The sequence below is a fragment of the Diplodia corticola genome (genome assembly GCF_001883845.1).
Source record: "Diplodia corticola strain CBS 112549 chromosome Unknown scaffold64, whole genome shotgun sequence".
NCBI classification, from domain to species: Eukaryota; Fungi; Ascomycota; class Dothideomycetes; order Botryosphaeriales; family Botryosphaeriaceae; genus Diplodia; species Diplodia corticola.
Window position 1 is genome coordinate 73,804 of NW_017971543.1, and position 22,189 is coordinate 95,992.

Consider the following 22,189-nt stretch of genomic DNA (forward strand, 5'->3'; position numbering starts at 1 on the left):
ACTGCGCAGCTGAGACAACCTACACAACGCCCGGGCAAAATATAAAGCCAACCACTGGCAACTTTTCCTTCCTTACCACCATCCAACTCGACTAACCCGACCAGCCCATCCAAAACCCCAAACAATCCACCAGCACCACGACCACCATGGCCAGGCTCACTCCCGGCAAAACCTCAACATCAGCCTCTAACCACAACCCGCCCACACCACACAGCGAATCGAACTTAACCACCACCACCGCGTCCACCCCCGCCGACCCCGACCTAGACACCCCCAGCCGCCGCAGCGCACGCATCGCATCGCTCGCCACCCGGCCCCGAGTAGTAGAAGCCAACCCGCAGCCAAGCACCACGACCACCCCCACCCTCCCCCCGCCGACGCCGTCGTCGACGGCGCCGCCCGCGCCCACCAAGAAGCCGCCCAACAAGGCCCCAGCGCCCACGACCCTGCACAAGCACCGCGAACAGGGAAAGACGCCCGTCACGCCGAAGCGGCGCGCGAAGAGGGAGGCTGCTGCGTTCGCCTCCGCCTCCGCAGAGAAGCCGGCGATGTCGAGGGAAGGGAAGAAGCGCGGCGATGGTGGATGGAGTGGGGTCGCCGTTCCGGTTCGGTCGCTGCCGGCGAAGAAGAAGACGTGCGAGACGGTGGGATCGTCGGTGGTCGGGGAGGAGGAAGAGGTTGGGGAGAAGGTGAGATTCGGTTTCCTTTTTTTTTTTTTTTGCTTTTGTGCTGATAAGGGTGGGGGTTTGCTGACGTTGATGGTAGATGCGACCTCCGTTTGTGAGCAGGAGCCTCTTCTTTGACGACCCGCGGTATACGTTCTTCGATTAGGGAGCTGATGATGCGAAGTGTTGTTGGAGTTCTGGGCTTGGCTGGTATTGAGGCGCGTTGAGCGTGAAGCGGTATGGTCGAGCGCTTCTTGATGTAAAGCTTTGGGATTTGGTATGCTTGAGCAATTGCAATACGGAGTGTAGCAGGCACCATATAGTTTCCACCCTAGGGAGCTGCTCCATTGGTCCACGACACCTTCAGTAGTTTGGCACCAGATACTGTTCAAACAATGAATTGTTTGATATAAGAAGAAGCAACTATCAAAAATGCTAAGTTCTCCAACAAAAACAATTGTGCAACATTGTTGTGTAGTCAAACACGCGCGAAACATAGATGCGCCCTCGAAATCCCCGCACCTCCGCACCACTTTCAAGCAACACTGACACGGAGAAAAGCCTGATAGTCATACTACAAGCTCGATTGACCAGTGCAGGAAGTGTGGTCATCAACCTTCGACGCAACCGCACAGCGACTCTAGCTACAGCAACAAAGCGTGAGAGAGGGTGAAGAGCAGGCAGCGGCGGATGATGAAGGGACCGAGGATGATAGAAGGTACCGCGAGACTATGGCGAACGGGAATTTCGCGAACTTCTTCTTCCCGCCGTACGACGGGACGCTGGCGCCGCTGCCGGAGACTCAGTAGGTAGGCCAACTGGACGCGCGATCTGGTTAAGGGGCGGGGGAAAGGCCCAGGCGGCGGTAGAGGAGGATGAAGGCCAAGGCGAACACAACATCCGCTGTTCCCCTGACGTCGTCAAAGGACAGATCAAGCCTCCCTACTTTCACCGCCCTGATCCTGACATGCCTCAGGGCAACGCCGGTCCTATCTCGGGCAATACGTTTGCTTGTTAGTGGACAGCGGGTTTGCCAGATGACGACGCGGCTCAGCGTGAGCTGGCGCAGCACCGCACCCAGCATGCGCCGAAATCGGCCTGGAAGCTGTGAGATCTTTCTGGTTCGCGGGCTTGTTGTTGTGGTTGAGTTCGAGGTGAAAGGCGAGCGAGTGTTCAAGCTCGAGTACACTGAAGACGGGATGGCTTGAGCAATATTGTTGTCTGTGTGTTTTACTTGCAAGCTGGGAACCAAACGGAGAGACATGGATGGGATATAGCTGTTGTGTTCATCCCTTTCTTGCTGTAGTGTTGCATTCTGCCTCCTCAGCCACAGGCGCCAACAGCATCACGGAAACAGTCGGGCTGCTGGCATTCATGGTAATCTTGATTGGGAGTCTTTTAGGAACCATAAACATGTCATTGAGTATATATGTATCCAAGTCCAAACGCCTGACGTGACAATTTCCTGTGTATCACCGCCCTTTACCAGGTCTTCAACCACTGCTGAACACACTTGGCCACCACCCCGGTCCCAATAACATCCACCCCCTCCCTGATGACCTTGCTCCTCTCCGCCGTCTTCTCCGTCGCAAAAACCAGCCCCTTCCTCCCCGGCCTGTCATTATCATACTTCTCGGCAAAGAAATCCACCAACTTGACCGTCGGATTCTTCATCGGATCCTGCTCGCCCTCCCTCAGCCTCCTCACCCACTCCCTCTGCCCCACCACCTCGAACTCCAGCCCCGCCTCCCTCAACGCCGGCAACAAGTCCTCCGTCCACCTAAACGTCTTCGAATTCTGCACATGATACGCGAGCCCCTCGTCCCCTGCCCGCGCCTCCTCCCCCTCCGCCACCCACTCCCCAAACGACCTCCCCGCCCCACTCAGCTCCACCACCGCCTCCGCGCACCTATCCACCGGCAACCACGCGGGCGTCTCATCCAACATCGGCAACGCACCCACCCCCCTCGCCGCCCTCACCATCAACGGAATCGCCTCCGTCTCATTCCACACCCCCTCCACGCTATCCCCCACAATCTGCCCCGTCCGCAGCACGCGGAACCCCGCGGATCCAGCCCTCTCCCTCGCCCCCCCAACCACATGCTCCGCCACCCACTTACTCCTTGCATACCCCATCCCCTGCGCGTCCTCGGGCCTCTCCACCAGCGCCTCCCGCACCACCGCCGGCGGCGGCGTCCCCGCGCCCGCGGAGACGCTCGACACGAACGCGAAGCGGGCGGGATGCGCGAAGGGCGCGGAGAGCGCCAGACGCAGCAGGTGCGCGGTGCCGGCGATGTGGTGGGCGGCGAAGCTGGAGACGCCGAGGTTGAAGTTGACGGCCCAGGCGGAGTGGATGATTGTGGTGCAGGAGGCGCGGAGGCGGGAGAGGGTGGAGGGCGGGAGGCCGAGGGTGGGAAGGCTGAGGTCGGAGGGGAGGGCGATGAGTTTGGTTGTGAGGAGGGGGGGTGGGGGGGAGAGGTGCCGGGTGCGGAGGGAGGAGAGGATGCGGGAGTGGGCGGCGGTGGGGGTGGGGGCGCGGACGAGGCAGTAGATGGTGGTGATGTGGGGGAGGGGGAGGAGCTGGGCGAGGATGTGGGCGCCGAGGGAGCCGGTGGCGCCGGTGAGGAGGACGGTGTCGGTGGGGGGTGGGGGGGTGGTGCCGGGGACGAAGGCGGGGAGGGTGGCGGTGTATTGGGCGACGAGGGAGCGCATGAGGTCGGTTTCGGAGGGTTTTTGTTGGTGGTGGGTGGTGCCGTTGGCGAGGGCGTCGAGGTGGGCGGTGAGCTGGGCGATGGAGGGGTGCTCGAAGACGACGTTTTGGCCGAGCACGGCGCCGGCGAGGTCGAGTTCGCGCTGCATGTGGCCGCGGGCGGAGATGGACTGCAGGCTGTCCATGCCTGCGGCGAAGAAGTCCGTGTCGGGTGCGAGGGTGGCGGCGAGGCCGACGCGGTTGGCGAAGAGGTCGGCCAGGTAGGATTGTAGGCTGGCGGCGTCGAGTTTGCGCTTCGTGACGCCCTCGCCGGACTCGAAGCGCGTGTAGACGGCGTCGATGAGGTCGGCGAAGACCTTGTAGCAGGCGGCGCGGATCATGGTGCCCTTGTCGGTACGCGGGTAGTCGGTGCCGTATGGCAGGATCTCGACCATCTCGCGTGCCACTTGGCCAAACTTCTCCGCCCGCGCATTCGCAGTCTTTAGTGTCGGCTCCAGTGTATCCAGCAGTTGCTCCTTGGGCATACCTGCCGCCTTCTCGCTCGGAATGACCAGCAGGCCAGGGAACGCGCGGCCGATGCCGAACACCAGGGCGTCCTGGACGAGCTCGTGCTGGCGCACCTGGTGCTCGTACGGGATAGGCAGTACCTTCTCGCCGTTCATCAAAGTGACGCGGTCGTCCAAGCGGCCCAGGTACTTCCACGCGTCGGGAATGGACGGGTGCGGCACGAAGGTATCGCGGGTGCGGAAGCAGTTGGGCCACGGGTCGTCGGAGTTGGAGATGACCTTGGACGGCAGCCCGTCCAGCACCACACATTCAAAGATGCCTGGGCCGACGTCGACGAAGCGCAGGTACGGCGCCACCTTGGGCAGCGGCCGCACGTAGTTCCACGCCTTGTCCGACTCCGGGTCGCGGAACGACGTCATGAGCTGGCCCATTTCGGTGCTGTAGTCGACGGTACGTCAGCAAGAGACAGGAAAGGAGAGAGAGAGAGGGACAAAGAGAATTCCAGGAGAACATACGCCCCATAATGACCCACAACATACACCCCCCTCCGCACCAGCTCATCTCCCAGCTCATCCGGACAGCTACTCCCCCCAAACAGCACCAACCGACACCTCCGCAACTGCTCCACGCCCTCGTCCGTCTCAGCCAGCACCTTCAACGCATACGGCACGCAGTGAAAGCTCTCCGCATCCGCCGCCCCCATCGCCTCCACCAGGTTCGCATTCGTCAGCGGCAAGCTCGCGTTGAACAGCACCGTGCGCTTCCCGCTGACGATGCCGCGGAACGTGGTCGCGAGCCCGTGGTTGTGGAACAGCGGCAGCGTCACGAACGCGCGCATGCCCGACCCCAGCGCGTAGTTGGACAAGCACGCGCGGTGCGTCTGGAAGATGGGCTTCGGCAGCCCCGTGCTGCCCGAGCTGTGCACGATGAAGGCGACGCACTTTTCCTCGTCGACGAGCTCCGTGCGCCGGACGAAGCGCGCGGTGCCGGCCGTGGTGGGCGGGCGGCCGCCCGGCGCGTACACGGCCTTGTCGAGCTGCGGGAACGATTCGATGGCGTGGTTTTCGCCCGACGCTCGCTGGATGTCCGCGACGGTGGTGCTGGCGAACCGCGCTGACGCGACAATCTTGGTGCATTTGGTCTTTTGCAGCAGCGAGACGTAGGCTTCGGTCGGGAGCCGCGTCGACAGGAAGAGCACGGCGAAGCCCATGCGCGAGAGCGCGAGGAGCGTGATGACGTAGTCGAGGTTGGACGGGCCGAGGAGCGCGACGACCTCGCTGCGCGTGCTGCGACGTTCCTGCGATGGGAGGGGGCGGTTAGTGGCGGGCTGGTTTGGAGTGCGGGATCGGGATGGGGGAGGATGCACTTTTGGCAGCAGGCCCAGCCGGGTGTACTCTTTTGCGGCTTCATCGACGAAGGCATCGAGGTCTTTTGCTGTGTACTCTGCTAGATCGCTACTGCTGTGTTCCGAGGATGGGTACGCAATGAGTGGCGTGTTGGGTATCGTTTCGGCCTTGTGGAGAAGCAGGTCGTTGATGCTGTTGATCTGGTCCGGCTTCAAGACCTTGGACGCATTTGGTGCATCCAGGCCCGAGGGAGCGGACGTGGTAGAGACCAACATGATGTGCCGAGTTGGTCGTCGAAAGGCCAAAAGAGTGGTGGTATGGGGGAGGAGATGTGCTGTGTGTTGTTTTGGAGTATAAGAGTACCAGATGCACACGGTCTCACAAACCACCAGTGTAGGATTCTACTTCGGTACTTGGCATTGAAGAAGGCTTTGAGCCCTGGACTCGTGGTGGAGAGGTGGGGAAATGTGCGGAATCGGAGAGCTTTTCCGACCATCGGATACCGCGAACATGAGACGGATAAGGGAAAACTTGCCGCCTGAGCGGAAAACATCCGCCCAGCCGATGCCGAAATACCAACCAAGCAGAGACTACTAGCGGAAGCCCTGTGGCTCAGCGCATTATCATTTCCACACTATGGACTCAGGCGACCTCGTCAGCGTCCATCATAGATATACACAAAGCGTGATGGTAAAGGCAGGTTCCAAAAGCCAGAACCCAACCCTTATCCTCAAGCAATCCCGCTCAACTCCCCTCCCAGATCCAGATCCCATCCAGCCGCACTATCCGCCAGCAGGCTCTCCAAACTCCCAATGCCTCCAACAACCTACCACACTGTTAGCTGCGGACTCCCAAGAACAGGTAACGGACGACGACAAGAAAAAAAGAGCGAGAAAAGAAAAGAAGACAAGACCCACGCATACTTACCAACGAATCAAACTGGCCCCACCCCGTCATCTGCGCAATCGAACTACTCGGGCTCGCCTCCGCAAACGCCGCACCACCATCCAGCCCTTGCTGCTGCCCTTGCTGCTGCTCCTGCCGCTCCCCGCCCACAAACACCATCTCCTCCCCCAACACCCTGTCCGACGCCGGCGGCTGTGGCAGCGACGCAGCATCACCACCACCAACCGCCCCAACCGCCCCACCCAACCCCACACCCGATCCACCTGATCCACCACCACCACCTCCTCCTTGTCCTTGAAGAGGAAGCAAAAGCCCCTCCTCCCCACCCGGCGGCCTGCCATTCAACAGCTCCATCCGCAGCTCCTGCAGCACGACGCCGTACCGCTCGCCCAGCGACCCTTTGGTCGCGATGCGCGAGATCTGGTCGTGGCAGCGGGACGCCGCGCGGTAGCAGGCGGATGCCGATAGTGGCGGTTGGTCGGCGGAGGTGGCGGTGGCGGCGAGGAGGTGGCGTGGGTGTTGTTGTTGCTGTTGTTGCTGTTGGATGGTGTAGACGTAGAGGACGACGACGGCGGAGAAGGCGAAGTAGTGCGTGAACTGCGTGTGGTGGTTGGTCAGCGGGCTGCGGGACGGAGGGAGGGAGGAAGGGTGGGAAGGTCAAGACGGGGCGGACGCACCCAGAATGTGCTGTAGATCTGATTCGACCGGGTGAGTTCGTCGACGACGCGGACGATGTTTGTGGCGGCGTCGAGGCAGAGCTGGACGTGGTAGGCGAGCTTGCTGTTGTTGTTATTGGTGCGGTGCAGGTTGTAGCTTGTGAGGCCGGCGAAGTTGCTGAGGAGGAAGGGGCGGTGGACGAGGATCTGGGCGTGCCAGAAGGCGAGGTTGAGGACGTTGCGTTGACGCAGGAAGATGGGGAGGAAGAGGGATGGATCGACGCCGTCGGTGTCGAGGAGGTAGGCGACCGAGGCGCGCCAGCTGTTGAGCTCGTCGTTGTACTTGGCGGCGAGGCGATAGCGGTCTTCGGTTGAGGGCGGTCGGATGCCGTAGAGGTCGCGGAGTATGTTTGCGAGTATTCGTGAAAACCTGGGGGCGTGTTGGACACGGGCTACTGCGATATGGGGAAGTAGCGTACCTCATGTGCGCAATACACCCGGACATCAAAGACTGTGACTTGACAGGCGAAGGGTGCATGTGTCGCTGGTGCAGATCTGAATCATTGACACAGGTCGGAAATTCCTGGATCAGGTTAATCGGCTGTAGGGATGCGACATTAGCTAAGGCACGTACGTACCTGGTCAATGTCTTCATCATGAAACGTCCGCGGCCGTCCCAGAGCAGCGCTCAGATAGGTGTCGAGGTTATATGCGCACCAGAACGTCCTCTTCCTGCATTCCAGGTCGATGTAATCGACGCTGTGTGCAGAGTCCATCCGCCGCTTCCTGTGCATACCCAAAGCAAGCACAAGATGCGCCGTCGTCCCAAACAGACTCCAACAATGATTGATCCGCGACTGTCCCAGCAGCCACAAGCACTGCGCAAGCCGGGCCTGCACGCTGGTCAGACGAATCCCCCCCTTCTCCGCTACAAGCTGGCGCTCGGCCGCAGAGAAGAAGCTCGCACTGTCACCGCATTAGACTCAACAGCCCACTCAACAGCCCAAGACAGAAGACACCCACCTCGAATACTCCCTCCCCGCCATGCCGGGACACTGATAATTCCCCGCCTGCGCAAACACCATAAACAGCAACGCCAGCCGACTCCTCGCCGCCGCCTTCTCCCTCATCGCGCCATTCGTCTCGTACACCTCCCGCAAGCAGCCCTCGACCGTCGGGCGATGCAAGAACCTGTGCGTGGCGGACGCGAAGTCAAAGTAGCGGGCCAGCAGCCACTCGGCGTCCTTTTGCGGCGGCAGCACGAAGAAGCCGTGCTCGACGTCGTCGGCGTCGGGCAGCGGCAGGTCGCCGAAGGTGAAGATGCTGGACGCCTCGGCACCGCCGCTGCACGACTGCTGCATGAGCCCGCTCTGCTGCCGCAGCAGCTTGCGCTGGATCCGCAGCAGGAAGGAGGCGCCTGAGGCGGGGCCGACGTAGTGGCCTTGTTGGTCGGATTGGCTGGGTTCCGGCGAGTTGCGTGAGGATTGCGCGGTCGAGGTGGCGCGGGCGGAGTGCTGGGGCTGGTGTGGGGCTCGTGGCTGGTCGCTGGCGTCGAGGCGGTCGGGATGCTCGATGCTGACTGGGCTGGGGATGGTGGTGGTGGTGTTGTTTATCCCCGCGACGGCGGCGGCGGCGGAGACGTCTTCGGCATCGGGACGAGGGGAGGCGAGGTGGTTGCCGTTGTTTGCGGTGTCCTGGATGACGGAGGAGCTGTGTCGCCGCATGTGGTAGTCTTGGTGAGGCGGGATGGCGGTGGCCATCTGCAGCACACGGTTGTCGGTCTCGAGCTCGATGGAGGGTAGCCTGCCGCGCGTGTAGGCGGCCTCGTATTGGCAGGCGAGGCCGAGCTGGGAGCAGAGCGTACACGGGTACTTGCCCGAGCATCGTGTCTTGCGTCTGTGGCGGTGGCAGCCAGCGTGGATTCACGCCATGTCTCTGGTCAGAAGAGAGCATGTTGCTGTATTGGGAGGGATCAAGCAACAAGAGACCACTCACGACTTGCATCGATCGCATGCCCTGCTGACTCGACTCCGGACGTGGCTGATGTCCTTGCGCCGCTTGGCTGGTCTGTCATCCGGAGACTGCCCACTCGGGCTGCGGCGTCCATTGCGACTGATTCCTTGTTGCGGTTCAGTGGAGCTCTGCAACGGGTCGGATGGGACCATGCCGATCCCCGGCGAAGACGGTCGACGAACGGCCATGGTCGATGCTGGAAAAGCGGACTCAACGGCAGACGCAGTGCTGAGAAGCGCCAAAAGTGGGCCGATGGGTGTGCGTGAGAGGCCGGAAAAGGTCCAAGGCAAATGGCCCGGGAAAGCGAGGCTTTAGTAGGCCTTTTCCGGGAGTTAGTCAGCGGCGCCCTACCCCGCACTTGGTCTTATCCGGGGCGTGGCGTAGCGGCTATTATTACCCTGCGAACCCTTAGCTTAGCTTCAAGACAGGAAGGAGCCGGCGTGTGCCGGTGCATGGGCAAGTGGTTGCGTGTCCGGGCCGCCGTGCCGAGCTTTGAGGTGAAGATTCATGACTTATGAAGCCATTGAGACATGTCTCAAAGTAATATCACGAGATGCAGTAGTGTACAGAAATCCCGCTCTATTCTATTCGTCCATTCATGCAGCTCTACGCTGCTGCAGCCTGCGCCTTGAGCTTTCTTTGTGCAGCCACCCAATCAGAGACGCCCTTTTTCAACGTCTCTTCATCATGCTCGCCAAAGACATTGACACCCAGCCTGATGGGGAAGTTGTACCTATGATTCCGATCCAGCGCCGTGATCTTATCAAACGCCTCCTTGGGCAGCTCAAAGTCCTGGAAATTGCTCTCGATCCTGGCGGGCGTGACGCTCTTGGGCACGACGATGGTGCCGCGCTGCACGGCCCACTGCACCAGCACCTGGGCGGGCTCCTTGCCCAGGCCGCGGGCCACGTCGACGACGACGGGATCGTCGACGGCGCGCGGCAGGCTGTAGATGTTGTTGCCGAGCGGCGAGTAGGCGGCGGTGACGATGCCTTTGCTCTTCTGCCACTCGAGCAGGGCGGGCTGCTGCAGGTACGGGTGCGCCTCGATCTGGTTGACGGCGGGCGGGATCTTGGCCGTCTGCAGCAGCTCCTCGATGGCGGCCCGCGTGAAGTTGCTCACGCCGATGCTGCGGACCTTGCCCTTGGCCACCAGCGCCTCCATGGCGCGCCACGTGTCGGCAATGGGCACGTCGATGACGTGCACGGCCTCGGTGGCCGGGTTGATGGGGAAGTGCTGGTAGAAGTCGGCGCCTTTGACGAAGGAGATGGGCCAGTGGACCTGGGGTGGGTGTGAGTGTGTGCACGTGTCAGCGGGAGAGGCAACTGGCGCGTACGAGGTAGAGGTCGACGTAGTCGGTGCCGAGGTCCTTCAGGGAGTGGTCCAGGGCTTCCTCGACGTCTTCGGGCTTGTGGTGCGTGTTCCATAGCTTGCTGGTGATGAAGATGTCGCTGCGGGCGACGCCCGAGGCGCGGATGCCGTCGCCCACTTCGTTCTCGTTGTCGTAGACGGGGGCGGCGTCGATGTGCCGGTAGCCCAGCTTGAGGGCGGTTGCGACGGCGTTGGCGACCTCGTTGGGGCCCGACTGCCAGGTGCCCAGGCCGACAACGGGCATGTCGTAGCCCGAGTTGAGCTTGAAGGTGCGGTTGGAAGACATTTCTGGGGACGGCGCTTGCGCAGTGCGAGCGAGTCGAGCGGGCGTAGCTGCTTTAAGCTCCAATTGCGACTTCCCTAGAGCAGAATCGCTGAGCTCGGGACAATGTTGCCATGATTTGCCCCGCTTTTCCGACGTCGGAGAGGTGGGCGGGGGCGGGGCTGTTTTCCGACCCGCCACCAAGCACGACACCGCCCTCGCATCCCACCTAACCCCCAGCTTGCCCCGCGCCAATTGTGGATCCCCCGGGAGAATGAGGCACGACGATGCGCAATCGGCTGCCCCGCGCCCTGCTGCCTCACGCCATACATAGCGCGCAACAAAACCGCCTTCGTCGCGACACCTCTCCCTTCTCCCACCACGCGCGTACTCACCGTCTTCCAACCAGCAACAGCCAGCCGCCATGGCCTCCGCACGCATCCCCCCCGACGGCGTCTTCGTGCCCGTCCCCACCTTCTTCAAGCCCGCCGCGTCGTCGACGTCGCTCCAGGCCGCCGTCGACGTCGAGACCCAAGTCGCGCACTCGGTGCACCTCGCCCGCAGCGGCATCACCGGCCTCGTCCTCCTCGGCAGCACCGGCGAAGCCATCCACCTCTCCCGCAGCGAGCGCCGCGACTTCCTCTCGGGCGTGCGCAAGGGTCTCGACGCCGCCGGCTTCCCCGACTACCCCATCATGGCCGGCGTGCTGACCAACAGCGTCGACGAGGTGCTGGAGTGGCTGGACGACAGCAAGGACGCCGGCGCCCAGTGGGGACTGGTGCTGGCGCCGGGCTATTTCGGGGGTGCCGCGACCCAGGAGAATCTGGTCGAGTGGTATAGGCTTGTTGCGGATAGGAGTCCGCTTCCGATACTGATGTGAGTGAGATGGAGGAGGAGACGCGGGAGAGGGCAGAGCGGAGAGCCCGCGTGCTGACGATTGGATCGATCCGTGGCAGATACAACTACCCCGGCGTGACCAACAACCTCATCGTCGCACCCGAGACGTACGTGAAGCTCGCCGCGCACCCCAACATCGTCGGCTGCAAGATGTGAGTGCCCCCACCCCCTCCAAGCTCTTCAACCCCTTCCCCTCCGTCCTCGCGTGCTGACACATACACGCAGGTCCCACGGCAACGTCTCGCACCACGTCCAGATGTCGCTGCACCCGCAAATCGACGCCTCGACCTTCCGCGTCTTCTCCGGCTTCGGCCAACAGCTCGGCCCCATCGTGCTGTTCGGCGCCGCCGGCGTCATCGACGGTCTCGCCGCCATCTACCCCAAGACCGTCGTCCGCCTCTTCGCCCTCGCCGCCAAGCGTCCCGTCGACGACGACACGCTCAAGGAGCTGCGGGACCTGCAGTTCCGCGTCTCCGCCGCCGAGGAGTTTGTCGGCAAGACCGGCATCGTCGGGATCAAGGAGGGCATCTATCGGGTCCTGGGTTTGGGCAATCTCGAGGGCGGGAGGTTGCCGCTTAGGGGGAAGTTGGCCGAGGGGGAGTGGGAGAGGTGGGCGACGGAGACGGGGGCCATGGAGGTGATTGAGAAGAGTGTTAAATAGTGGTTTGATGGGTAGAGCGAACTGGAGATGCGTTTGTGTCGAAGTATTGTGAAGTTTCGGAAGTTTCGGTGTGTGTGATGTGTGGTGTACTCACGCCAGATAGATTTCGTTGGTCGTGTGCCAACCGGAAAGCGTATCGGCAAGCGAGGATGGCGTCCGGAAAAGAGACATTGCATATCGTCGGCTTTTCTGTACCGCGCTTGACTCGTCGAAAGCATGATTGCTTATCGTTGCATCATGCTGTATCCCCAGGAGCATTACGGGCTGTGAAGATGATCTTTACTGCTCAAGTTTCAATGTTGTTCATCACACATTCTAAGCCCGCCTCTTCTGCATCCACGCAGAGTAAGCCATGGCTTGGAGCCCTGTAATCCCATTCTGGACCAGGAAAACATGAAGCTGGAAGGCATCTCCGAATTCTCGTGGTGGTGTTAAGCTAAATGCGCGAACATGAATTCATAGTACTTCGTAAACAGCCTTCGTCCATGCAAAAGGATCCTCGTCCTCCGTATCCCCACCACCGACAATCCCAGCCACATCCCCCAGTCTCAACAACCCCCGCTCAGTACACATACAGATTCAGCACCCCAGGATCCTCCTCCCTCATCTTCCGATTCTGCCTCATCAGCATCACCCTCATCACCCACGCACACACAATCACCCCCGCCGAGAACCCGATACTCGCCAGCATGGCCGGCAAAAACCTCGGCGCATCCGCATCCGGCCACAGATACGGCGTATACACGCTGGCCAGATTGCCAAGCGTGTTGCACATGGCAATCGCCACCGCCTTCTTCTCGTCCGTCTGGCCCAGCGTCGCCGCCGTCCACGACAGAATGATATTATTGACCCCATACGTCGCGCCCACGAACAACATGACGCCCACATACCTCGCCGCCGTGTTCAGCGTCCCCACGGCAATCGCGAACCCCGCGATCGCCACCAGCTTCGACGCCGTCGTGTGCCACGTCCTTTCGTTGCACCGCCCGGACGAATGCGACACCGCGATCGACACCAAGCCCGCCACCACGTACGGCGGACACGTCAGCACCAGCGTCACCGTCGTGTCGAACCCGAGCGTCTTGACCACCGTCGGCAAGAAGTTCTTGAACCCGTTCGCCGACAGGTGCAGGTTGTCCATCAGGCAGAACACCCACGTGCGCCAGTCGCTGCAGGCGGCGCGCAGCCCGGCCCAGACGGATGTGTGGGCGTCGGCGTCGGCGCCGCCGCTGCGGGCGGTGGTGTCGAGCGCGATGCGGTTGTGGGCGAGGTGGCGTTCGGTGGGGGTGAGCCAGCGGGTTTGGAGGGGCGCGTCGGGGAGGAGGAAGAAGGCGGCGAGGGAGACGGCGATGGAGATGGCGCCTTGGATTATGAAGAGCCTGGAGGAGGGGGGGAGGGTGTTAGAAGTGGGGGGTTGGGAGGGGCGGGGAGGAGGATTCGGACGGACCATTGCCAGCCTGCGAGGCCGTGTTTGCCTTCGAGCCCGGCGAAGATGCCGGCGGCGATGAGGCCGGAGAAGGCGCTGGCGAGCATGTTGCCCGTGTAGAAGATGGACATGCGGGTGGCGAGCTCTTTGCGGGTGTAGAACATGCTGAGCATGTAGAGGGCGCCCGGGTAGAACTGTGAGGGGAGTCAGCTCCTGGTTGTGTTCCAAGGTTCGACTTGTGTACGTACTGGAGCTTCCACGATGCCGAGGATGAAGCGGCAGGCCAACATGGTTTTGTAGTCATGGGTCAGGTAGGTGAGCAGGCTGACAATGGACCATGCCATGGAGAATCCTGGAAAGGAAGACATCAGCTGACTTGCGTTTTGGAGGAGTAGTCTTCACGTTGGTGCGTGCTTACCAGCCATGTACCACGATGGTCTTACTCTGTTGAGGATCATGTTTGAGGGAATCTGTCCAGCCAGATATCTATTGACCTTCTGATCAGTTCGTGCAAATGAATTTCAGCAGCAAGCCACTTACCCGACAAACAGAATCGAAACGCAGGTATTGTATTGGGTGCCCTTGAGGCCCAAGTCTTTGGACAAGCTGTTGAGCTTCCCATTGATCATGGCATTCCGGTCGAGAAAGTTCATGAAGTACATGAGCCATAGGATGGGCTGGAGAGGCGGTCAGCAGACGCTTCACAAGAGGGTCGGCTACAACACTTACCAGCATGTACCAGTCAATCTTCCTCACCACCGCAATCTCCTTCGGGTCCGTCTTCGAGTGTGCGCCAAACTCGTCGACCTTCTCCATCTTGGGTTTCACCAAGTCCCCATCTGTGGTCTCAACATACTCGATGCGCTCCATGTTGGCGGCCTTGTCGTCGATGCTTTGTTTCGTAGCCATGATGACTCGAGACGATCAGTCGCCAGCAAGGACGACTTTGAGTGAAGTATAAAAACAATGCAGAGAGCTCTGGGAAAACCAGATGGAGATTCGGAAGCAGGACTGAGGAGGCGAGGATGGAGGGGACATGCAGCTGCAGCGTGCAGCCTCTCTTCGTTTACATTGCTTTATCTCAAACGCCTCCTTCGCTTAGTTGCATGCCACGTCCGAGGAAACGCTTTGGCCGGGCCGTCCCCATGGGGTAGACCGCCTTGGCTTTCTTGGAATCCCCCGTGGGGAAGCGTTGGCCAAGACGGAAAAGCTATCTTGGCGCACAGTTACTTTTCCGGGTTGCTGGGACAGGTACTAATCCGGAAGCGAAAGGATGCAGAGTGTGGTCGTCACGGAAATTCCCGATGAGCGGGGATTGCTGCACAGGTTCATGTGGAGTATCACGCGGCGGAGCTCGAACTGTTGAGGATTGGGGCGTTCGCCGGATTACGCTGCATCGGAGAAGAGCACATCCAGCCAAGTTTCCGTGGATACGACCACTTTCCACGACCATTTTGATGCTGCTGAGTCAGATAAGATGGACAGCTGGGAGAGAGGATCATTGTCGGGAGTCAGTGATAATAAGAATGGCGGTATCATGCATTTGCTTGATAAGTGCATGATTACTTTTGCTCTTCTGGATTTTCGACGGTAGCATTAAATGCTGCATTGCACTTAGAATGCATTATAGACAGATCTATGTCTTTGTTCCTCTTGCGTTATGTATAATCACAGTCTTCTCGATGTGTGTGTGGAGATATAAGATGTCAATTTCAAACTCTATAAAATCAAATAACACCGTACAAAGATAATGCAAAACTCCAAGAAGGCCTATGGCTTCCTTCATGCAACCTTTCCCCCTTATCACGAGCTTTATCACCTCTGCGTCCATCAGTCCATCAATCAACCCTTCGTGTAGCAGTCAGGAGGGCAATTCCCATCCAGCTTACACCATCGAACATGGAGGCGTCTGCACCTGTCCGTCGGGTGCCACTTATCTCCACAGCGTCCGCACTGCACACGCGCGTGACAGTCAGCACGAACGTGGTTCGTGCGGTGGCATCTGCTGCAGTAGATTAAGTCCCCCTTAGTCTGGGCAGTTGCAGACTGATGGACGCCCTTGCACCGGGCACGAACGTCCTCCACAGTTTGGCCCACAGTCTCGTAGCACGTTGGCGGATGCGGCTCATCTTCGCTCTGCGGAGATTCCGAAGCGGTGTTGCCCTGGTCTGGGTCGGAAGATGGCGGGACATCGGACTCAGAAGCGGAGCTGGACTGCTCCTCCACTAGCTTCATGCCGTCAACCATGCCGACAACTAGCGTGCGGAAGGCGTCATTCCCGCTGTTGTGAGCATGATCGTAGCTGATGCTGTAGTCCTCGCAAAGTGTCTTGAGCCCGATCAAGTTCCCATCTGTCCGACGACGGGCAACCCGCTGCGTGTCCACGATGAAGACGTGGCTCCACTCCGGCTCGCTCAGGTCGACTCCAAGCTTCATCAAGTCTTGTGAGTCGTTGCCTGCTGCGTGAAGCAGCAACGCGACCGGCCTCATCGGACTATCCGAGTCCAGCGGCCTTAGGGGAACGCTCATGATCTCCCTCAGTATCCTTCCAGTGTCAGTCTCGCTCGCAAACTCCGTCAGTCCGAATTGGAAGTGCTCTTCGCACCCCTTCTTGCAGACCTTTGGGTAGTAGGAGCGCCAGGGGTTCGTCAGGTGGCAGTACTCCTTGACCCGGACGTGCCTGGCTTCCGACTGCAGGATGCGCTCAGTGAGGTTGAGCCTGTTAGCGGTGGGCAGAATGAGAGGGTCGGAGACGCTGATACCGGCCTCCGTTGGTGTTGAGGGTGATTTCGTCTCCCGGTACTTCTCCGGGCACCTAGAGGTCGGGCCCATATACTTCTCCACGTCGACGGCGACGAGGCGAGCGTCATTCTGGAGTGCCCAGAGGAGGCGCTCCGAGTAGGAAAGGGACCTGGGATCAGTTATAGTAGTAGCCTCCGAGATACTCGGTGGAGCCGATTGCTTGTCGGGATCGGAGGCGGGGACGGCGCTAGCCGACTGGCTATTGGCTGCGGGCATGGTTGGGCATGAGGCACATCCGGCTTCATCTGTGTAGATGTTCGCCGAATCTGCGTCAATCCGAGGGGCGGTTGTTGCTGAGGGAGCCGGAGCCAGGGTAGGAGGGGTCTGAGCTGGGGCTGAGGGTGCCGAACCACGCGAGGTGGTTGAAGAGGAGGCCACCTGGGCCCAGGTCATGGTATGGCGAGTGTTCTTTGGGGCCATGCTGAGAACAGATGCTAAACAGTAGCTCCAAAGTGGTTGTGTGGTGATGAGGGAGGGCCATGGTCTGTGATTTTATATATGGATTGGCGGAGTGATGTACGGATACAATGAGCTTGTTGCGAGCCGACTTTATATATAAAGTGTTATGAAAGGATGACCACCTAGGTTGCTAACCTGTCAACTGTGTTATTTGACCTTGTTCAGCTCGAATGTAATTTGATGGGACCAACCTTGATGCGGACGGATCTCGATACTGTATCCCTTTGCTCTTTGAAATGAGGGGGATATCAGGACGTCCGACGATGGTGAATGCAGCTCAACGGCTTCGGCATAGTCATCGAATTGGCTTCCAGGTGTCGCCTCCCAAAACCAAGTATCCTTGAACGATGTGGAGATTGGTGTGAAGGGCAGAAGTTGAAGGCTGACTCAGGGCCGAAGGGCTCCAACCACATTGATAGCTCCTAGAGTATATGTCCTGTAGAACCAGTCATGATGGGAGCAGCCATACCACCTGTGTGTGACTACGACCTGTACAAGATACAGTTATGTATTTATCCATAGGCGGCATGGCTGCTATCGACGCCCAAGTTCGGTTTTAAGTAACGTGGAGGAAGAAAGATTTTCTGTAGGGCGGAAACTGGAAGGCTGAAGTCTCTATATACCATGGTTCAGTAGCGTACCATTGAGGATTACGATTATTCAAGGACCAACAGGGAACGGGATTGTCATGCGACGTGCAGTTTGTCAAACACCAACGGCAAACAAGCGTCGGCAACATACCTGCATCTCCACAGTGATGATCAAATTGTTTGTGCAACAGTTCGCACTATGTCCGAGTGGCCAGCGGAATGCCTGGTTGATGTTCTGGCCGCCAGAAAGAGCTCTGGCGGGTGGCTTGTGAGGAGCTCTAGAATGCGGCTTGATATAATAGATCTCCATGTTTCCTACAGAACCGTGAGATCGATGTGCAACTTGGAGGTGAAAACTCTGAAAAACCAGCTGAGTTGTGGAATTCGTTTCATTTGCCGACGGTACCCATTGCAGTTGTGTGCAGCGCCATTGTCCTGAGCGGGTAACGGTAGTTTCATTATTCACTAGGAACAAAGATAGGTAAGCTAGCATGCAGGGGTCCTGCGCCGACACCCAACGAAACAAAGAAAACGCACCAAGAACAAACGCAGTCAGGGTACGCACTGGCAGAGTCAATCCTGCAGGCGGTAGCCATACCGGCTGGTATCAGCGACGTTGGTGAAGGCGGCGATTCCGGTGGGGTGATGGGTCATCGACAGCAGCGCTGCTGCAGAAGCTGAATAGGACAGAGCAGGGCAGTCCGGGAAGAAGGCTTTGATGATGCTGGTAGGGACATTTCCAGGACTCAGCAGAAGGAAGTAAACCCTTCGAAAACATGGCGGAGATTCGAAAATGAGCAGATTACCAAGTCTTCTGACAGCGAGGACCGACCTGAGTAAAATCAAGCAGTATTTCGCATCTTGCAGTGGAGTGTCCGGTGTCTCAATGGTGAAAATGCCTGGGCTTTTCATTGGGTAGCCGTAGTTGTTCAATAAAGCCTTGAAATGCGGACTGGGGTAAAAGGCTACCCGGGCAGCCACACTGCAAAATGACTCCAGCGGTGGTGGCTATGCGCGCAGCCAAACGGGATAAAAATTGGCGGCTTAGATGGGAAATGGCACCGTTGTGGCCCTGCCGTTAGCGAAAAGACTGGCCGCCGCGCACCGCCGCATAATATCTCGTAGTTTGCGCCATTGGTTTCCTGCCAGCCGCAGCCAGTGACGCAAGCATCCCGAACCCAGCCTAGCACCGAGCTGTCGCGTTCTCTCCGCCGCTCTTTCTCTGCCGCACAGAAATTTTCCAACCTCACACGCGGCGACCGACAAACTCAGACCCTACATGCTCCTCTCCCCTGGCGACAACTCAGCTCACACACCCACTCCATGGTTGCCTCCGCATCGCGACGCCAGCGCCGCCTCCGAGCGCACGAACACGCCGAGTCCACCGCCCGTGAAGCAGGCACGCACAACGCCGGCGTCAACTCCAACTCCAACGCCAGTACCGGCGCCGACGACGCCAAAGACGTCGCGAAGACAGACGACAACAAAAATCCCGGCGCCGACGCCAATCCTGTCACCGCCAAAGACACCACAATGACCGACGCGGACAACCACAACAACCACAACCCCTCCACGACGAGCAATCCGCCCCCCGCCCGCAGAATACCACGCATCTTTACCCTCCCCACCGAACTCACCCAGTACATCTTCTTCTCCACCATGCCTGACGAACTCATGTTGTTCGACCCCACCAACATCCTCGACATCATCGTCTCATACCACCGGCTCCGCCTCGTGTGCAGCAGGTTCCACGCCGAGATGGACTTTGTGTTCGAAATGTGGAAACGGCGCCGGCAGGAGCTGCTGGAACCGTGGGTGGAGCGGGAGGTGAGCAAGAGGCCGTGGAAGAAGACGAGATCGTGGACGTCAATGAGAGATTCGAAGAGGATGGGATTGCTGCTGGAGGGCGAGGAGGAGTTGGTGGAGAAGGACATCGCGAAGGAGAGGGTCTTTAGGAGGAAGAAGAAGAGGTGGCTGAGGGGGAAGAAGAGGATCGAGGAGGAGAAGATGTGGCGGAAGCGGTTGGAGAAGAGAAAGAGGGAGGGGGTAGGTGTTGCGCTTTGTTTTTTCTTTCGTCCTGACACTGGGTGGAGGGATGAGGGTGCGATGCTGACGCTTTTTCTTTTGCTATAGGAAAAGAGACACTTCAAGCTGGTTGCGAAGATGGCGGCGGGCAAGACTGGCTCGGACGGGGAGAAGGAGAAGCCCCGGAAGCCCCCGAACCCCCCGCCGTCTTCCTATCAGCCGAACGCGGAACATCGCCGACATGTCCTTTTCCATAAGAACCGTAAGCATGTCATTTTCGACTAGGAGCTGGAGGAAGAGGAGCAGATGGACAGCGGAGCGTAACAGCTGAAACTGCCGGGGAATGGACGATCCCATAGCTAGGCTCTTGAGACTATGACGCCTTCGTGCGCCACATCGTTCGCTCGGTTGACTCTACCCCAGACGCGCCGCGGAAATACCTGTGAAGGCATCAGGGTTCAGTTGCATAACTCGCTCCTCGTCAGAGTTTGTGCTCTTCATGATTCAGAAACGTCCGAATTGCTTTATATATCACCACTCCGGAGGATGATCTGACAGGGTTCCGTCAACTCTTTTGCACTCTCTCGATCATCTGGACCAATGACGTCTTATATAAACGTAGATATGACCGTGTTCTCGACTGTTTCTCACTGTGCATATGGGAAAGGCGCTAGGGTCAACTCTTGAGTTTCCGGGGCGTACGGCTATTTTCTACGTGGGAAACTAGCTATCTAGAGCGGGCTTTGCTTTCTATGCGATGTAAGGGCAAGGGTGTTGTAATTTCAAAAAAAGTAGCAAGAAGTAAAGGGGCACTGAAACTAGACAAAGAAATAGAAGAATTAATATCAGAACACTTTCCTTGCTTCCACTGAATTTGAGTGGTGGTAGAACAACGTAGCTGTTTGACCGGCAACAATTAGAGCCCGTCAACAGCATGACCATTAATCCAAAAAGCAACATACGAGATCCGTGGTAAAATATCGGAGAGCCAACGGAAATACATCCATTTGATGCAAGAGCGGCCTATTACGGGAGGATAAGGTGACCCTATCCACGCTACGCGCGTGCCGCCGTGTAATACCGATAACACTACATTTCTCCTTCGCAGGTAGATAAACCCTGTAGATGGGCGCATTTATTAGCAATCAAGATGCAAGTCTACATTCGGAAATTGAATTCAACTACACATAGCAATGATTAACATGTGTCGTCTTAATACCTGTCGCCCACTGAGACGGCAACCTTTAGAGGGCTGTAGCGTCAAAACTAGAAAGTCATTGCCTCTCTCTTCTGGAGAACAGTGAGCTGCGAGATGGGCGAGCCAAGAGGGAGGTGAAAAACACCATGGCCCTAATGACATAAATGTATGCCATGGGGCTGCAGGCCATGCCTAATGTTCTGGCCAAAGAAAAAGTAGTTGGTTTCGTGCTTTGTCAAAGCCTGGCGTAGCCGGTTTCGGCATCTCGACACTTTCCGCCTTTCCGCACAACGCTTACCCAACAACATTTTCATGACGGCGCGTCGTCCACAACACCACATCCTCGACTCTGCACTACATCCACTGCGAGCTTACGGGCCCTGAAAAGTCGCGTCGCATTGAACTCACAATTCAGCAGGATTTTCACGAGGCCTTGGCCGTCGCTGTTGCTTCCGGTTGTCAAGCACCGTACTTTTGCGCGCACTGCTCCACTCTCACCCTTGCACCAGTCTACCTCGACCGTCTTCCGGGCCGCATCGCAGCTGGACATGAACGAAACCCCGCGAAGACTTCCTTCCCTCTAGGAGACAATCTCCTCATGCTACATGGATCCTTTCTGTCGATGGCTTTCGCGTGGAAAATTCTCAGCCGGCCCGGGAAGACGACCGGCCTCCGCTCGGCTTGGCCGAACCCGGATGGTTTCGGCTTCCTCCGCTACGCGTTCCCCACGTCTTCTTCGACCCTCGAACTCTGATTTGTTCGCTTACCACCGTATGATACCGCAGGGATTGAGAAGGGGCTTTATTTCGAGGGGGAAACGGCTTTCCCACGCCTAAATTGGCCAGCACATCTTCCTTTCACCTCGTTACAGGACGCAACAATTATTGTCAGGATTATAATTGCTGCAATGCATACTGTCTGTCACCAACAATGCATCGCCCGCATGGCTTAGTGGTACAGCGTCGCACTCGTAAAATACGGTAATGCGAAGATCCCTGGTTCGATTCCGGGTGTGGGCATAGACTTGGAACAGCTCGTCGAGCTCTTTCTTTTGCACTTTCGTTTTGCTGCGGGTCAAACTGTGGCCTCGCGAAACAAGCGAGAAACATGAGCATGATTAAGACTTAGGATGCTGTTTCCATTGAGACAGCTTCAAAAGAGACTAGATGGATGGATAGCTCGAAAAGTGCCGGCGGTTCGGTTTCTTTTTTCTGCAGTCCCAGGTTGCTCTTTTAAGGCGTACAGCATTAGAAGACAGCGTTGATAAATGCCACAGTCCTGATATAATTTAGACATGAATCTAGTAGTAAAAGATGCAAGCGATTGGAAAAGTCCTAATAAGAATGTAGACCAGAACACCACGGCTGCAACGAAAGTGCCATGCCAAGGCAGCCCATCATCACTACTTCTCGCTTCACCGTTTGCTTGCCAGTCTCCTCGGCAGTCGCCCTTCAGCAGTCGGCTTTCAGCAGCCGCTCTTCAGCGTTCCTACAATGCAGCGCGACGGACATAAGAAAGAAGCTCCGCAGAGTTGCATGGGCATTATCGATGAATGTATGATTTATTCCACTATCTACCCGATAAGGTCCCACACAGTCGACGCAGCAGCAGCAGCAGCAGCATCAACAACCCGCTTTCCATCTCCATCATCCGTTCGTATTGCTGCCCCTCAACACCATCCACGCAGCGTTGATA

General features: G+C 58.4%; 8 protein-coding genes across 8 annotated transcripts; 3 read left to right on the top strand and 5 right to left on the bottom strand.

The window, feature by feature from the left end:
• Positions 1-146: 146 nt before the first annotated feature.
• BKCO1_6400020 (uncharacterized protein) lies at positions 147-831 on the top strand (the record flags this gene model as incomplete). Its single annotated transcript, XM_020278172.1, has 2 exons — positions 147-689; positions 766-831. The coding sequence occupies 2 exons, from the start codon at positions 147-149 to the stop codon at positions 829-831; spliced, it is 609 nt and encodes a 202-aa protein (XP_020126462.1).
• Positions 832-2,147: 1,316 nt separating this feature from the next.
• Positions 2,148-5,503, bottom strand: BKCO1_6400021 (male sterility protein; the record flags this gene model as incomplete). Its single annotated transcript, XM_020278173.1, has 3 exons — positions 2,148-4,320; positions 4,398-5,179; positions 5,249-5,503. 3 exons carry the CDS (start codon positions 5,501-5,503, stop codon positions 2,148-2,150), a joined length of 3,210 nt encoding a protein of 1,069 aa, XP_020126461.1.
• Positions 5,504-5,958: 455 nt separating this feature from the next.
• On the bottom strand, positions 5,959-8,991 carry BKCO1_6400022 (zn 2cys6 transcription factor; the record flags this gene model as incomplete). The annotated part of the gene is made up of 7 exons (XM_020278174.1): positions 5,959-6,054; positions 6,156-6,731; positions 6,812-7,220; positions 7,270-7,373; positions 7,429-7,756; positions 7,814-8,686; positions 8,786-8,991. 7 exons carry the CDS (start codon positions 8,989-8,991, stop codon positions 5,959-5,961), a joined length of 2,592 nt encoding a protein of 863 aa, XP_020126460.1.
• A 418-nt stretch (positions 8,992-9,409) lies between these two features.
• On the bottom strand, positions 9,410-10,460 carry BKCO1_6400023 (aldehyde reductase 1; the record flags this gene model as incomplete). Its single annotated transcript, XM_020278175.1, has 2 exons — positions 9,410-10,084; positions 10,140-10,460. 2 exons carry the CDS (start codon positions 10,458-10,460, stop codon positions 9,410-9,412), a joined length of 996 nt encoding a protein of 331 aa, XP_020126459.1.
• A 400-nt stretch (positions 10,461-10,860) lies between these two features.
• Positions 10,861-11,994, top strand: BKCO1_6400024 (dihydrodipicolinate synthetase family protein; the record flags this gene model as incomplete). The annotated part of the gene is made up of 3 exons (XM_020278176.1): positions 10,861-11,312; positions 11,393-11,485; positions 11,559-11,994. The coding sequence occupies 3 exons, from the start codon at positions 10,861-10,863 to the stop codon at positions 11,992-11,994; spliced, it is 981 nt and encodes a 326-aa protein (XP_020126466.1).
• A 562-nt stretch (positions 11,995-12,556) lies between these two features.
• On the bottom strand, positions 12,557-14,329 carry BKCO1_6400025 (mfs transporter; the record flags this gene model as incomplete). Its single annotated transcript, XM_020278177.1, has 6 exons — positions 12,557-13,373; positions 13,442-13,614; positions 13,669-13,772; positions 13,839-13,906; positions 13,961-14,097; positions 14,150-14,329. 6 exons carry the CDS (start codon positions 14,327-14,329, stop codon positions 12,557-12,559), a joined length of 1,479 nt encoding a protein of 492 aa, XP_020126465.1.
• Positions 14,330-15,258: 929 nt separating this feature from the next.
• On the bottom strand, positions 15,259-16,642 carry BKCO1_6400026 (uncharacterized protein; the record flags this gene model as incomplete). The annotated part of the gene is made up of 2 exons (XM_020278178.1): positions 15,259-15,373; positions 15,486-16,642. The coding sequence occupies 2 exons, from the start codon at positions 16,640-16,642 to the stop codon at positions 15,259-15,261; spliced, it is 1,272 nt and encodes a 423-aa protein (XP_020126464.1).
• Positions 16,643-18,594: 1,952 nt separating this feature from the next.
• Positions 18,595-19,581, top strand: BKCO1_6400027 (uncharacterized protein; the record flags this gene model as incomplete). The annotated part of the gene is made up of 2 exons (XM_020278179.1): positions 18,595-19,317; positions 19,405-19,581. The coding sequence occupies 2 exons, from the start codon at positions 18,595-18,597 to the stop codon at positions 19,579-19,581; spliced, it is 900 nt and encodes a 299-aa protein (XP_020126463.1).
• Between the last annotated feature and the right edge of the window lie 2,608 nt (positions 19,582-22,189).